The sequence below is a fragment of the Leopardus geoffroyi genome, chromosome A2 (genome assembly GCF_018350155.1).
Source record: "Leopardus geoffroyi isolate Oge1 chromosome A2, O.geoffroyi_Oge1_pat1.0, whole genome shotgun sequence".
NCBI lineage: Eukaryota > Metazoa > Chordata > Mammalia > Carnivora > Felidae > Leopardus > Leopardus geoffroyi.
This window is the reverse complement of record NC_059331.1, coordinates 109,919,404-109,934,607: the sequence shown is the minus strand read 5'-3', so window position 1 is coordinate 109,934,607 and position 15,204 is coordinate 109,919,404. Positions and strand designations below refer to the sequence as shown.

General features: G+C 41.1%; 1 protein-coding gene across 3 annotated transcripts; it reads left to right on the top strand.

Annotated features, from left to right (window-relative positions):
* Nucleotides 1–4,608: 4,608 nt before the first annotated feature.
* AGR2 (anterior gradient 2, protein disulphide isomerase family member) lies at nt 4,609–14,955 on the top strand. 3 transcript variants are annotated; one of them, XM_045495000.1, is made up of 9 exons: nt 4,674–4,734; nt 5,206–5,368; nt 7,533–7,678; nt 7,923–7,986; nt 8,103–8,155; nt 8,625–8,698; nt 10,955–11,018; nt 13,388–13,471; nt 14,660–14,955. In XM_045495000.1, the coding sequence occupies exons 2-9, from the start codon at nt 5,334–5,336 to the stop codon at nt 14,707–14,709; spliced, it is 570 nt and encodes a 189-aa protein (XP_045350956.1). In that variant the 5' UTR covers nt 4,674–4,734; nt 5,206–5,333; the 3' UTR covers nt 14,710–14,955. The 3 variants fall into 3 exon arrangements, with proteins under 3 accessions (XP_045350957.1, XP_045350956.1, XP_045350958.1); XM_045495002.1 differs by having other exon boundaries at nt 5,206–5,405; XM_045495001.1 differs by lacking the exon at nt 5,206–5,368 and having other exon boundaries at nt 4,609–4,734.
* The last annotated feature ends 249 nt before the right edge of the window (nt 14,956–15,204 follow it).

The following is a 15,204-nucleotide window of genomic DNA, read 5'->3' as shown; positions in this document are numbered from 1 at the left end:
TTAAACTTTTTTTAAGGTTTATTTATTTTTGAGACAGAGAGAAACAGAGCATGAGCAGGGGAGGGGTAGACAGAGAGGGAGACACAGAATCCAAAGCAGGCTCCAGGTTCTGAGCTGTCAGCACAGAGCCCGACGTGGGGCTCAAACTCACGAGCCGTGAGATCATGACCTGAATCAAAGTCAGACGCTTAACCAACTGAGCCACGTGGGGGGTTCCAATTTATGATCTTTTAATTTAATGTATTGAAGTCCATAGGTTACATTTAATCTGGTAAATTTAATTTACTGAAATTGAGTCTTAAACCTGTAGATTTAGGAAAAAGCTAGGCTTGAAATTTTTACCTTTAATAAACTGAATAGCAATTAAACCCCAAGACGTGGGAAACAATTAATTTTATACACAAAAGCCCCCATCGTATGTCAAGATTAAACTGCAATGGCAATCAACTCATCCTATATGTCAAAACACTAATGCTATGTGTCTATTTCTCTAAGCTAGAGTTTAGAGAAAGCTTATTTATTCAGCAGTCTGGTTTGCTGGTTAGATGAATATTTTTGAAAAGCCTCCAGCAGAGGCAAAGTCCTTGAGGACATGAAGCTATTTTCATCTTCCTCTACATAAAGCTCATCATCATTCCATTTGGGAAGGTTAACATTTGATTACAGTTTCCTCTCTTTACTTCCTAACATCAGAAGGCAGCTTGGTAGACTGAAAGGAATATTGGATTCATTATCAGCAATTATGAGGGCTTTGAGTCATCTCTCTACTCATCAGTTTCATGTCATTGGATCAGTTACCGCCACACATCTGAATTTATTTTCCTTATTTTTAAAAGAATCATATCTGGTGAGGTTGTTACGATGACAAATTCACTTTTCCAACAACATGGTTTGAAAGTTTAAGTCCTATGATAGGCTATAATCAAAGAGGAATCAAAGATTCTTCTGTCACGGAGTTCACACACTCAATATTATGTAATGGAGTTAACGGACCAAGGCCTCAATGATTATAATACAGAGAAGCAAGTGATACCTTCTGTAACAATAACTAATATTTTTGAACACGTACTATGTGCTACTTACCATTCTAAGCAGTTCTCTTCAGTTATTTTACATAATCTTACACGGAATATATAAAGCACGTCTTGCTGTCTATCCACACTTTACAGATGAGATGACTGAAGTACAGAAAGTTGAAGTAATTTGAAGGGGTTAGAAGAAAATGTAATAATCATAAAGGTAGATTTGAACTCAAACCAGTCTGAATCTACAACTCGCCCTCTTTACCACTACAGGACACTTCCTCTTAAGGATGAATTCCAGGGGCACCTGGGTGGCTCGGTCGGATAAGCAACAGAGTCTTGATTTCAGTGTTGGTAATGATCTCCTGGTTGTTAAGAGCGAGCCCTGCACTGGGTTCTGCCCTGCCAGCGTGGAGCCTGCTTGGGATTCTCTCTCTCCGTTTCTCTCTCTGTCCCTCCCCCACTCACTCGTGTGCATGTGATCCCTTCAAAATAAATAGAAAATTAATAAAATGTTTATTTATTAACAGCAGATTTTTATAGTATCAGGCAAGTCTGAAAGACTGATTACAGGACATCGCTATTAAAAGTAACGACATTTAATAATATATAGGAAAAACTGGTACCATCTACAAAACCCTCATTGCTTCACACCAAGACAGATATGTGAGCCAAAGATACCACAGTCATTACGATGTGTGTAAGATATGTTCGAATAATTACTTCCTTCCTGCTGTATCTTAGTCGCTACAACAAATACTGGGTATTTATTGACAAAACAGCAGGCACAGGAGTATAGTAAAATAGTTACGATATTATTACAATGAATTATAACAAACCAGAGACACTTTTAATCACCAAGTGTATGGGCTGAACTATCCCCTCAAAATTCACATGTTGAAATCATAGCCGTCAGTACCACAGAATATGCCCATATTTGGAGATAGGGTCTTCAAAGAGGTAATGAAGTTAAAGATGACTGGTGTCCTTATAAGACAAAATTAGGACACAAGTACAGAGGGAAGGCTGGGTGAAGATGGGAGAAAATGGCATCGAGAAGCCAAGGAGAGGCCTCAGAAGAAACCCAATTGGCTGATATACCTTGATCTCAGACTTCCAATCTCCAGAACTGTGAGACAATGAGTTCTGTTGTCTCAGCCACCCAGCCTGTGGTCATTTGTTACAGCAGATCTAGCAAACTAATACACCAGGTACTTTCTCATTTCTTAATTCATTAAAATCTCATCTAGCACTCAAAACAGTCATCTACGATCACAGTACCCTCATTTTATAGAAAAGGGAACCGAAGTTTCAGAGGAGTTAAATGCCAGCTCTGATTGTCCGGGGAGCATGCACCAGGATGCAGGATTCAGACTGAAATCCTGCGACCCCAAATGCTACCCACTGTCCACTCTGAGCAGGTGATGCACTGGATGACACCTGGGCTTTGGTCCCGACAATGCCCTAAACTAGTTGTGGGACCTTCAGAGTCATTCATTTTTTTAACATCTTTACTATTTGATCTGCACAATACGGGGGCTGAGTTGAATCCTCTAAGAGCTGAATAGACTAAGGGTTTATGTAAAAGCCTTTCCAGTTTTAATTTTTTTTTTAATCTTTAACGTTTATTTATTTTTCAGATAGAGAGAGACAGAGCATGAACAGGGGAGGGGCAGAGAGAAAGGGAGACACAGAATCTGAAACAGGCTCCAGGCTCCGAGCTATCAGCACAGAGCCCGACGCGGGGCTCGAACTCACGGACCGTGAGATCATGACCTGAGCCGAAGTCGGATGCTTAACCCACCAAGCCACCCAGGCGCCCCGCCTTTCCAGTTTTAAAGTTCAGCTCAGGGCACCTGGGCGGCTCAGTCGGTTGAGGGTCCAACTTGGGCTCAGGTCATGAGCTCACAGTCTGAGTTCAAGCCCCGCGTCGGGCTCTGTGCTAACAGCTCAGAGCCTAGAGCCTGCTTTGGATTCTGTGTCTCCCCATCTCTCTGCCCCTCCATGCTCATGCTCTGCTCTGTCTTTCTCTCCCTCTCAAAAATAAGTAAACATTAAAAAAATTTTTTTAAATAAAGTTCAACTCAAATAATTGTCTTTGAATATCTAAAGAAATTATCTCTGTAAACTCATTTATTAGTTTTTTTTTTAATGTTTTTATTTTATTTTGAGAGAGAGACAGAGACAGAGCATGAGCAGGGGAGGGGCAGAGAGAGAGGGAGACACAGAATCCAAAGCAGGCTCTAGGCTCTGAGCTGTCTGCACAGAGCCTGATGCGGGGCTTGAACTCATATACTGTGAGATGATGACCTGAGCCGAAGTCGGACGCTTAAGCGACTGAGCCACCCAGGCACCCCAAATTTTTTTTAAATGTTTATTCATTTTTTGAGAGAGAGAGAGAGAGAGAGAGCATGAGTGGGAGAAGAGCAGAGAGAGAGGGAGACACAGAATCTGAAGCAGGCTCCAGGCTCCAAGCTGTCAGCACAGAACCCGATGCGGGGCTCGAACTCATGAACCACGAGATCATGACCTGAGCCAAAGTCAGACACTTAACCGACTAAGCCATCCAGGTGCCCCCTTTCTGTAAACTCATTTAGAAGTGAAAGAAAATTCAGCATTTTGGGAATCACTATTTTTCCCATGGAAATTTTGGTTTTATCAAAAAAAATATATCTACATGAAGGTGTTTGGAAACATTATGATCTTAATCTCATTTTAAAAAGTTACTTTCATAGGGCTTGTATCCCATTAGTTAATTTTCTGTTGCTAAAGATTTATCCATTCTGAGCTTTTAAGGATTGCATATAGCTTCATGAACAAAACACAGGATTGAAATGTTTTACATAAAATCTGAGTTCAGTCTTAAAATCTTTCGTGAATAATTACATAATCTCGAGTGAAAAAAGAAGTCGCAGACATGAGGCTCCAGGTCTGAAAACTGAGGTAAATGGCTTCTGCATGCCTAGCAGGGAAGTTTGCCATTAAATGAGAGTATGTGTGGATCACTTTTGAACTTTTTTGGAGGGAAGTTGTTGAATATTTTCAACGACAATGTAATTAATAAAAACTCATAGTGTTAGGTATCTTCTTTCAATGACTTCCTCAGCTTTGAAATACTTTGTGCATGCATGCTTGATTTGCAATTTTTTCATAGCCATGGTGAATGTACATCTTGTTCGTCAGGAAGAGGAAGTGTATGGCAGAAAATAATGTGTCCCACAATGGAGAGTAGCAGGTGCAATGACTGCCGAAGTTTGAATTGTGAATCACCCCTGGGTGTTCTCAACTCAAAAAAGGCAATCTGCCCAAGGGGGAGAAAAAAATTCTACACCCCACACACTCCATCCAATCATGTAAAGACAAATCAGCCTCCAGGCAAATCAAATGTCTTCATTTAAAGCTTACCTGGATTTGGCACGCTGCCCACTTTCCAAATCTCTTTAACAATAGACTTTCACAAACAGTTAAAAACAGGCACACTGAAAAGCATACCTTTGCGATGCTATTTTTAAAAACAAGGGACTCTTGAGCTAATTGCTGGGGAAAAGGAAAGTTCCTTTCTGAGTTTGCAACCTGTCCTTACGGGATTAGTGGGTGGGATTGAGCTGTGCTCGGGAGCATAAATAGAGGCTCAGCTGAGCTGGCTCCCTAGGAGGTTTGGACCGCAGTGAGGCCAGCTGGCTCGCACAGACAAGTGGGTGGGGAGATCCAGGTAAGGCTCCTGACAATAATGTTGGCAGGGCACTGGCTAGAGTGAGTTTGGGGCTCTGATTACCGTGTAAAGTTACAGGAATCAATAGAGAAAGAAGTCCAAGGTAGTTCCCAGGGCAATGAAATGAGATGTGGGAGGGAATTTCCATCAAAGTCTTACCAGGGCCTTTCCTTGGCCACAGCTGGTGGAGGGCTGCATTCCTGAGCTATTTCAAGGTAATGCTTTCTCCTTGTAGAAACAGGGGGTTTAAGAGCTCACAAGGGGTGAGCTCTAAGAGCTTTCAAGCCTGGGACAGGGCCTACGGTCTTCTGTCACTACGCACTGCTCATCATCTAATGCTCGGCTTCTTTCCCACTGGCTAAAGCACAGTTCCCCAGGGCTACGGAATCTCAGCTCAGACTGCCCGCTAGGAACTACACTTGGGAATATTACTGCAGGTCAGAAAAATGGCTCTTTTTCTCTGTTGTAAAGATATTCTTGTTGCACCTTCAATCTTGAAATTCATGGGATGGGCTACAAGAAAAGAGATGGGCTGGCTTTCCTGAAGCATTTACGAACAGGGACACTGAAACTTCCTGCAAGTTCATTCCTTGCTAAAGATGAGAGGACGGACATACAGCCACTGTTTCATAGAGTGTGTGTTTGTATCCAAATTCTCATCATTTTCTGTGGTTAGCATCGTGATTTTTTTTTCTTTTGTTTTAGAGAGAGAGGGGGAGGGAGCATGAACAGTGGCAGAAGAAGAGAGAATGTTAAGCAGGTTCCATGCCCCGCACAGAGCCCAATAAGGGGCTTGATATCACGGCCCCAAGATCATGACCTGAGCTGAAATCAAGAGTCAGGGGCTTAACTGACTGAGCCACCCAGACGCCCTGGCGTTCTGTTTTGAGGTGGTTTATGCAGGAAATTTGCAGGCAGAGTCCACTTCGTATGAAACCTCAGTAGAATGAATGTCAGGAATGAGCTCACAGCGGTGTATTTATAAAGCAGGAGTGACATTAGGCTTCAATGGGTCACCCTGCCATAAAATGCATGTATTATGTCAGCAGCTCCAGCCGGTAAGCTGTGCAGCTATTACAAGGGGTCCTGACAGTCAGGCAACAAGAACGGCCGGTGAGCAAAATAGATAAAACGTCTCACTACCAGTTCGTGATTATTTTTTCTAACATAAAGAGGTGCTGTTGCTATAAAATACAAAATCAAATGTTTGTTGATAAATTCAAAGTAATTATTTGCCACAAAGTAATTATTTGTTATGAACCAACTAACATTTGAAAAGTACAATTATTCTCATGTCAAAGTTTTGTTTTGTTTTTTTTCTTTTCTAGTGTTAAAAAGATGTCTTTTTACTAAGAAGGCTGGGAATTGTTGGCTATCTGTGTAGAAAATGAAGGAAGCGTATCCTTGCTTTTTGTTTGTCTTTTCTGAGTTAGACATTTGTGGCTACCTGTGATGGTTTGCATAGTAACTGGTCAGTTTAATCCAAGCCATCATCTGGGTTTGCTACCTTAGCAATGCTTTTTTTTTTTCGAAAACAGCTAACGCTCAACAACAATTTCCACTCAAGCTATCAGAACATGAGAAAGGTCCCCCCCACCCCCAGCTTAAAAATACTAACCATTGATAATCCATCCTGTTTCCTCTGCAGAATTTATTCAGACCTACACCAATATTAGTGAGATATGTTTAAGCAATTTCAGTCTTTGTCCTTCCTGGAACCCCATCCCCAATTCTGCATGTGATCAATAACCACAGCAACTTGCTAATGCAACTCTCTTTACTAGCTAGCTCTCTCCCTCCCTCACTCATAGATCTCATCTTACCGTTCACTTTCCTACTTATAGGCATCTTCTTTGTAGTAGCGAAGCTTTCCCAAAGAATTAACTGTGAAATACAGAAAGGGAAAAAAAATTAACAAAGAGATACCCATGGGTTGGTTCTCTGTATTATGAGTCCCATAGAATATTCTGTGCACTGAAAGACATGCCCACAGTCACCTACTGATACAGGCCCACGGAGAGAGTCGAAGAACTGTCTCAGTAGACTGAACTTGCATCGACATATTTTAGTCAATTCAGAACTAAAAATGGAATTTGAGTAAATGTTACACTAGGGAGAGAGTTATGTGGGTACATGTGGGTTCAGTGAAGCGACAAAGTTGGCAGGTTTTAATTTAAATAAGGATTCATTTTACTTAGATCTTACTCTTTAACGGCAATGTCCCTGTTTTACCAGAAGGCTGGAGACGTGTGTATGTTTAGGGCCCTTGTTTCAGGATGGGAAAATGGGAGCCAGCCCTGCAAGACGGAAAGATCCATAAGACTGGGTTCTGTACCAACCTCCTAAGCTTTCATCTCTCTGAATTTCAGACTCTTCATCTATAACATCAGGCATGCGTAGTGGGAATGGAGGAGTAGCCCCTAAGGTGCCGTCCAGTACTCAAAATTTCAAAATATAAAGTTTAAATGTAAACTCCTTTGGCTATAAGAGTATATACATCTATCTATTTTCTTAAAAAATATCTATATACCTATTTCTATACTGTAGGTTTCTATGGAGATCTATATCAGTATACACACACACACACACACACACACACACATATGGTTGTACGCCTGTTAGTAGAAAAGTCAATAGATATTCACACTATGTATTTTTAGGAAAATTCTGTGGAAGGTAGTTTTTCATACCAGCTAATCCTCAATTCCTTTGTATCCCATGGCCGTGATGCAGTCTGAAGGTTTTAAAGCTGCTCATTCCCTTTTGTTTTACTGATATTTTGCTTATTTCCACATCAGATTTGCCATGGAGAAGATCTCAGTGTCAACATTCTTGCTCCTTGTCGCCCTCTCTTACACACTGGCCAAAGATATCACAGTCAAATCAGGAGCTAAGAAGGACACAAAGGACTCGGCACCCAAACTGCCCCAGACCCTCTCCAGAGGTAGGAGAGAGCTTCCGGTCGGCTTCCAATGCCACTTAATTGAGAAGCTGAGACTTATGTGCCAAACATATTTTTGCATGTGTTTCTTCTAAATTCATCAAAGTTTATCAATGTTTCTGCTTTCTCTAAAGGGTTTTATACTTGTTTGGTATCCAGTGTATATTTATCCCAGTCTTCATTGCTTTTCAACATTTTTAGTCTGAAATTATAATAGCTTTAAATATACTGGTTCATTTTGTTCTAGGTTGGGGTGACCAACTCATCTGGACGCAGACATACGAAGAAGCTTTATACAAATCCAAGACAAGGTAAAGAGGAGGGTTAGAGTTCTCCTAAAGCTCGCAAGTGCGCCACCTAGTGATATGTAGCTGTACATGAAATCTTACTCTTTAAAAATTACCCAATCGCTCTTTGTCTCTTACAGCAACAAACCCTTAATGATTATTCATCACTTGGATGAATGCCCACACAGTCAAGGTAATTTGTTCTTCTAAATATAATTTCCTTTATAGGCTTTTAGCTTTAGGGCCAAGGTTCAGGTCATTCATCTTTATATCCTTAGCACCTAGCATAGTTGAATAAAACATAACATCTTATGTAGTAAGAACCTATTTTAAAGTAACTCCAGGGGCGCCTGAGTGGTTCAGTCAGTTAAGTATCTCACTCTTGATTTCAGATCAGGTCATGATCTCACACTTTGTGAGTTTGAGCCCTCCATCAGGCTCAGCGCTGACAGCACGAAGCCTGCTTGGGATTCTCTCTCTCTGCACCTCCCCTTGTGTGTGTGTGTGTGTGTGTGTGTGTGTGTGTGTGTGTGTGTGTCAAATAAATACACATGTTTTAAATTAAAAAAAAAAAAAGTACAGTTCTACTTAAAATACAATAGAAAGCAATGCTTTCAGCCACTGATGAAATGGATACTTAGTGATTCTTCTTTGTATTCTAGCTTTAAAGAAAGTGTTTGCTGAAAATAAAGAAATCCAGAAATTGGCAGAGCAGTTCGTCCTCCTCAATCTAGTTGTAAGTTCACTTTTTTCATTGCTGACATTCCTCCATGACTCATTATTTGAAATCGACAATCCATCTTTTCCTATGCATTCTAGCCACATGGCATGGACTGGGGTCTGTTCCAAATGTCTCCTCTCACAGATTAGAGAGAAAGAGAGAGAGACAGAGAGAGAGAGAGAGAGAGAGAGAGAGAGAGAGAAACATAGTTCATTAATAATCTATCTCGCATGCATATGCTTTTATTTAGTGATTAATAATTTTAGCTTGTCTGAAAAATGCACTCTTGTGGTCAGGATTTTCTCTGTGGCTATATAATTGGAAGGTTTTTGTCTTCGCAAGTCTCTTCCTGTGCCCCTTTGCCTGCAGTCCTTCTTAGTCCTTGTCTCCTCTCTCCCTGGGAGAGACAGTTTCCTGGTGGCCTAAATGAAATCACTGCACATGCAAAATAGCTTCCCCTCATTCCCACTTTCCTTCACCATCAACACCCCTCCTGTTGGTCAGGCTTTCTGTCTGCAAGTTCTTTCTACTGCAAGTTCTCTCTCTCTCTCCCCCTTCTTTCCAAGTTGACGTAGGTTGGCTTCTTCAAAGAGCATTCTTGGGGCGCCTGGATGGCTCAGTTGGTTAAGCATCTGACTTCAGCTCAGGCCATGATCTCATGGTCCACGGGTTCGAGCCCCATGTCAGGCTGTGTGCTGACAACTCAGAGCCTGGAGCCTGCTTTAGATTCTGTGTCTCTGTCTCTCTCTGCCCCTCCCCTGCTCATTCTCTCTCTCCCTCTCTCGCTCTCTCTCTCTCTCTCTCCCCCCCCATCTCAAAAATAAATAAACATTAGAAAAAAAAAACAAAAACAAAGAGCATTCTCATCTTCCTCAGCACTCTTCCACGGGCTCACTTTCCTCTTTCTAACTTTCAGTATTAGTGACTTGGTGAATCTCTACTTGACATACTTGTCTTTTTCATATTTTATATTCTCTATGGACAACTTCATCTACAGCTGTCTTTAACCAATGCCCACACACTGGTAATCCCCACATCTCATCCAAACATGTGACAATTTCCAACTTGTGTGTGCAATCGTGGTCCAGATATTGCATTAGTTAAGCTTCAATTCAACAGGTCCAATGCTGAATTTATCAGCTTGGTTCAAGATTTTCAAAGAGCTCTTCTTTCATTATTCCCTGTTTCACTGTAAGTGTTACTCTAGATGGCAATCTCCTACTCACCTTCAGCAGTCAAGAAACCCTGTGGTCTAACTGCTACATATTCTTGCTATTGGTCATTTCCCTGTAGAGTGAGGACTACTATTTAGTGTCACAATTTTTCTCCGCCTAGTTGACTACAGCATTGCTAAATGGCTCTGTGCCTACAAAATAAGTCCCAGCTAGTCCCACGTGGCCATCAGGGTAACGATTCCAAAAACCAAACTGGCGTTATGGTACTTCTTCTAAGTCTCTCCAGATGTTCTTGTCTACTCATGAACAAATGCAAACACTGGCATAGTGTGAAAGACTGCTCAAGAGCCAGCCCCAGAAGCAGCTCTCTAGCATCTTCTCTCGCCAATACCTCATGCATCCCGTATATTTCAATCCTCCCAAAACACATAGTCAGACCAGAAAGTGCTGTGCCTTTCTTCTACCTTTGTGCAGTCATTCCCCACTGTCTGCAGTGACCTCATTTTCCACGTAACCGACTCCTGTTCATTTTTTAAGACTCCTCCCTACTCACTTCAGAAAGTCTTAGTAAAACTTGCACACGGGGCTAAATGTCCTGCTGTGGTCACCCACTTCACCTGAACAGCCTCCATCATAACACTTCACCAACTGGATCCTCGATATTCATTTTCCTACCTGTATCTCTCAATTGACAGTGCATTCCTTAAAGGTAAGTGCTATAAGACAAGCCTGTTTGTTTCTGTAATTTCTCTAAATGTGACTTCTGTTTCTTTCATTATTCTATTTCCTATCTCACCCAACATGTCTTCCCAAACATTATAACTCCCTGCATATTATCACTTCTTGAATGTTTTTCCTCTTGATCCTATCATTCAGTCCTCTACATCAGGTTTTGAATTACCGTCTGTTCTATCTTATTCATGATTTCATGTGTATAACCTGCCTCCCCATGTGTATTATAGACTCTCTGTGGAAGAGATGTGCCTTAGAGTATCTCAAGATGCCTAGCCCTGTAACGGACCCATTTCTGGATTAACAAGTATGAAAACAACTAAAGAACAGACCAACTAAAAGCTGTCTTTTCTTTTAATCTTAGTATGAAACAACTGATAAACACCTTTCTCCTGATGGCCAGTATGTCCCCAGAATCATGTTTGTTGGTAAGTAAAAGTGACAATGAGATTAAGCACACTGATCATTTCCCACGTGCTGCGGTATCTCTTCTCGACTCCCCCTCCCCATCTGCTATTCAGTCATGGCCATTGTCATTGTCATGCCCTAACAAGGGGTATGACATTCCTTTACACTTCTCAACCTATTTTCATTAGAAAATTCAAGCTTCTACCTATTTCCTCGTCTGTTTCCCATCTGCTAACGTTAACTTATCATGTCCTGTCACAAATACATCTGAAAAGGAAGCATTCCCATTAACTCTTTAAATGCATTGCCCATTATCCTGAATACATCAGGCCTGTAAATACTTATTTTTCATCTGGCAAACTTCCAATTCGTATGTTGGATTTTTCATTCTGACATTTTTGATAATTATTTTGGGGAAAGTGAGGAAGATGCACTGGAATAAAAGAAATCAGAGGAGTCATGCTCCTTCCAGCCACCGGTACTTTTCAGGTGCTGTTCTCTCTGCTGGAAAGGTCTTTCTGCTTCCCCCATGCACTTCCCCCATCACCGAGTTAACTCCCCAGTCATCCCTGTTGTTCACTGACCTGGCACAATCCCCACAATGTGCTCTTGTGACATCATGTTCCTCTCAAGAGACACACTTACCTCAGTGATAAGTTTGCATTTAGTGGGTGATTGTTTAGTATATATTTTCCCCCACAGGACCACAGCTCTTGGGGGGTACTGTGTCTGTTTCTTCTCACCCTCCTATTTGCAGAATGACCCTCTGGTAGGCTGGCAATAAATATTTGTTAAACGACTGAACAAATGAATTGGGAGTGGCTTTGAACCAAGTCAGAGTGATTTAAGGACACTGTATAAATAAATCCACCCCGTGGCAGAGCCCACGCTCACTGAGCTCTAACTCACTATTGGACCATCTAACTCACTAAAGACACATTAACAGGGGAGAGGAACAAGTGAGGGATATAAAGGAAAAAAGCTGAACTGGAGCTAATAGTACAGATTCCATTTTGTTAGGATTTAGAAAACTGAGAGCCCTTAAACCGGGACTTTATAGGTCACCCAGTTACATTCTGTGCAGGAGTTCTTTTCATAGTATCCCTGTCTAAGGGCATTTTAACCCACATTCAATGCCTTCCAAAAAACCCACCTCAGGCAGCTTGCTTGCTCTTCCAGCTCAGGAGTTTCCACACTGCCTGCATATTAGAATCACCTAGAAGATTTTAAAACTCAAGCTGCCCAGCCACATCTCAAACCCATTAAATCAGAATCTTGCGCAAGGGAAGGCACGGGGTGGGGGGGAGGCTGAAGGTATTTCTTAAAGCTGTCTTAGTGGTTCCAGGGTGCAGGCCATGGCTTGTGAGCCAATGGTTGTTAAAAAGCTTTTCTTATGTTAATTTATTACAAAGAGTAGACTGTGTGTTTGTATCCTGTGCACGTAGCAGAAGTATAATAGGTTTTAAGTCTTTGTTGAACAAATAGATGTCTGCTTTCTGTAATTAATGTCAGTTGGTACCATTCCAACATTCTGAAATGAAAGATTGCCCACTTAAGTACCAGCAACAGACTCTGCATACAAGCGTCTGGTTCTCACAGGACCTCTTCATCTGATTTTCAGGACATGTACCTTAAGCTCCTTCAATCTTCTCTTGCAAGACAAGGTGCCTAGACATGTGTAGACCCTAGTATCACCCTTTTCGATACACCTTATTGTTAAAATACCTTTTTTTCTCATTAAGTGAAAAGTTAACTTGAAAGCTTCAAGTTAAATACAAAACGTGAAAAAATGGACTTAAACCTATAGGGACATATGTATGCATGAGGGAAGACTCTTAAGTCTTTATTTTTCAAATGCATCCAGGTAACAATAAAGTAAACAAAACAGGGGAACTACATGCTTATTTGAACTTTGCTTCTCTTACGGGTTGGCATTCTTTACTTGATTAAAAACAACCTTGGGTTCTGAAAACTAGCATTGGATGTGGGTTTCTAATTATCTAGGTTGCTCTTGGTAACACACTGCAATTACCACATAAGCATTTCAAAAGTTTAAAATAATTCTTTAGTAGGGAATGCTAATGTTTCCACCAAAGCACCAAACACCACCCCGAAAGTATGTATTATTCTGTTTTCGAGTTGCTATAGATAGGACAGCAGGGTTCATAACCTTTCCCACAAATAGCATTCCACAGCTGTCAAATACTCCGGGCCCTGGTTGGGGGACTGCAGCCACTGGCAGGGATGCAGAGTGGATGGCATGGAACTCTGTGAGACAGGTCACACGCTGTGTTCCTTGCATGGGCCACGGACAAACACATAGGCTTCCTCACACAGCAGAGCTTACTTGAAAACAGAGACTTCATTCCTGTTTGGTTTTTCTTTGTAGACCCATCCCTGACAGTTAGAGCTGACATCACTGGGAGATACTCGAATCGCCTCTACGCTTATGAACCTTCAGATGTAGCGCTCTGTAAGTGTTACCTCCTGTGAACATATCTATTACTGTTGCTCTAGGAGTAGAGCTCTGGTGAGGAGAATCAGTTTGACCCTAACTAGCCTTGTGCAAATCATACTCACCTGGATCTCATTTATTTTAAATCTCAATGAAAGACTATTTAGATTAGGTATCCTTTTCTCTTGGAGGATTCTGTGACCACATTACCTGCTTTTCAACTTTCCCTTAGGCAGTCTATCCCATAACTCCTACCAAAGAATAAATGCAGTAGTAATTGTTTTATTACAATAGTAATAGTGGTAATCTGCATGCCTTATGTAGTTTTTCCAAAAGATGAAAATGAAATAACGTAGTCCAGTTTGTTGACATTGAGTTTAAGTTTAATTTTAAAGATCAGAAGGAAAGACGGCTCCCAGTAGTTGGAAAGATTCTCACTTTGCCTGGATTTGCCATAAAATGGAAAGACAAGACAGTGCAGATAAAGCACCTCAGTGGGAGACTGTACCTAGTTGTCACATCTAATTAGTCCTTCTGGGAAGAAAGTTGGGCTTTACCCCAAGAACCAATTCTGCTCAATGACTAGTGGCCGCATAGAACTATATCGCCCAATATGTGAGCCATGAGCTACACATAGCACTTCGACATTCAATTAATTAAAATTCAAAATTCAATTCCTCTGGCACACTAACCACAGTTTAAGAACTCAGTGCACCGGCATTGGATATTTTTCATCATCACAGTAATGTCTATTGAGCGGCACTGACCTAAAATATTACGCTGAGAAAGACAGTGAAGCTGCATCTGGGCAGCAGCAAAGATTATCATGGTCCATTGGCAATGCCTCTGGTGGGTGCCGGGAGGACCAGGGAAGCACATTCCAAGCACTGGACATTCTCGAGATAAGAACATATATCTTAATAAGACTTTGGACTCCTTAAAGGCAGGTATCCTGCACAGGTAATATCACAGTGCTTTGTAGAAAAGGCATGTAATAAATATTGGAAGAGAACTGGAATGCAAATAAAAGCCATTTCACATACTTTTGGGGAAAAAATTTCATAATAAAATTACCAACTCTTCACCCTATCATGAAATAGAACCCCATTTAGACAATGAATAAAGTACCCAAGTTTAGGGGTTTACTAGATCTATCAACACAATTGCTGGTGGCATCTTGACTGTGGCAACCTTTTCCCCCATTAGTGCTTGACAACATGAAGAAAGCGCTCAAATTGCTGAAGACTGAATTGTAGAGAAAAAGCAACATCTGAAGCTTTTCCTTCTGTGTCAGGCCTTGAGACTTAAGAAGATCCTAGAAGACTTTGGAGAATGCAGGAACACAGATGGACACACTGATTAATTAGATCAGGGTTATTGTTACAACAGTTACTTTTTTTTTAATTTGAAGTATATATGTATGAAAACAATCTTGCATATTACCATAGTCAGCCATGATTTTTTTAAAAAATAATAAATCCTTTTGGGGGTGTTCAATGTTATTTCTTCCCCCAACTTAGTCCTTCAGAGAAAAGTTATTGAATTCATTCACCAAATAGGACTTTTGGACACACGAAATGTTCAAAGAGGAGACAAGACAAACTTCACTGGAGCAATGAAGACCAAAGACAGTCAAAGTTATTACCTCACCTCATTATGTAGTTTGTCATTGGGTGCCTAAAAATAGTCATGAGCTTAGTCAACAGAAGCATCAAAACAGAATATGTGTTAGTGTAAAAGAATATGTACAA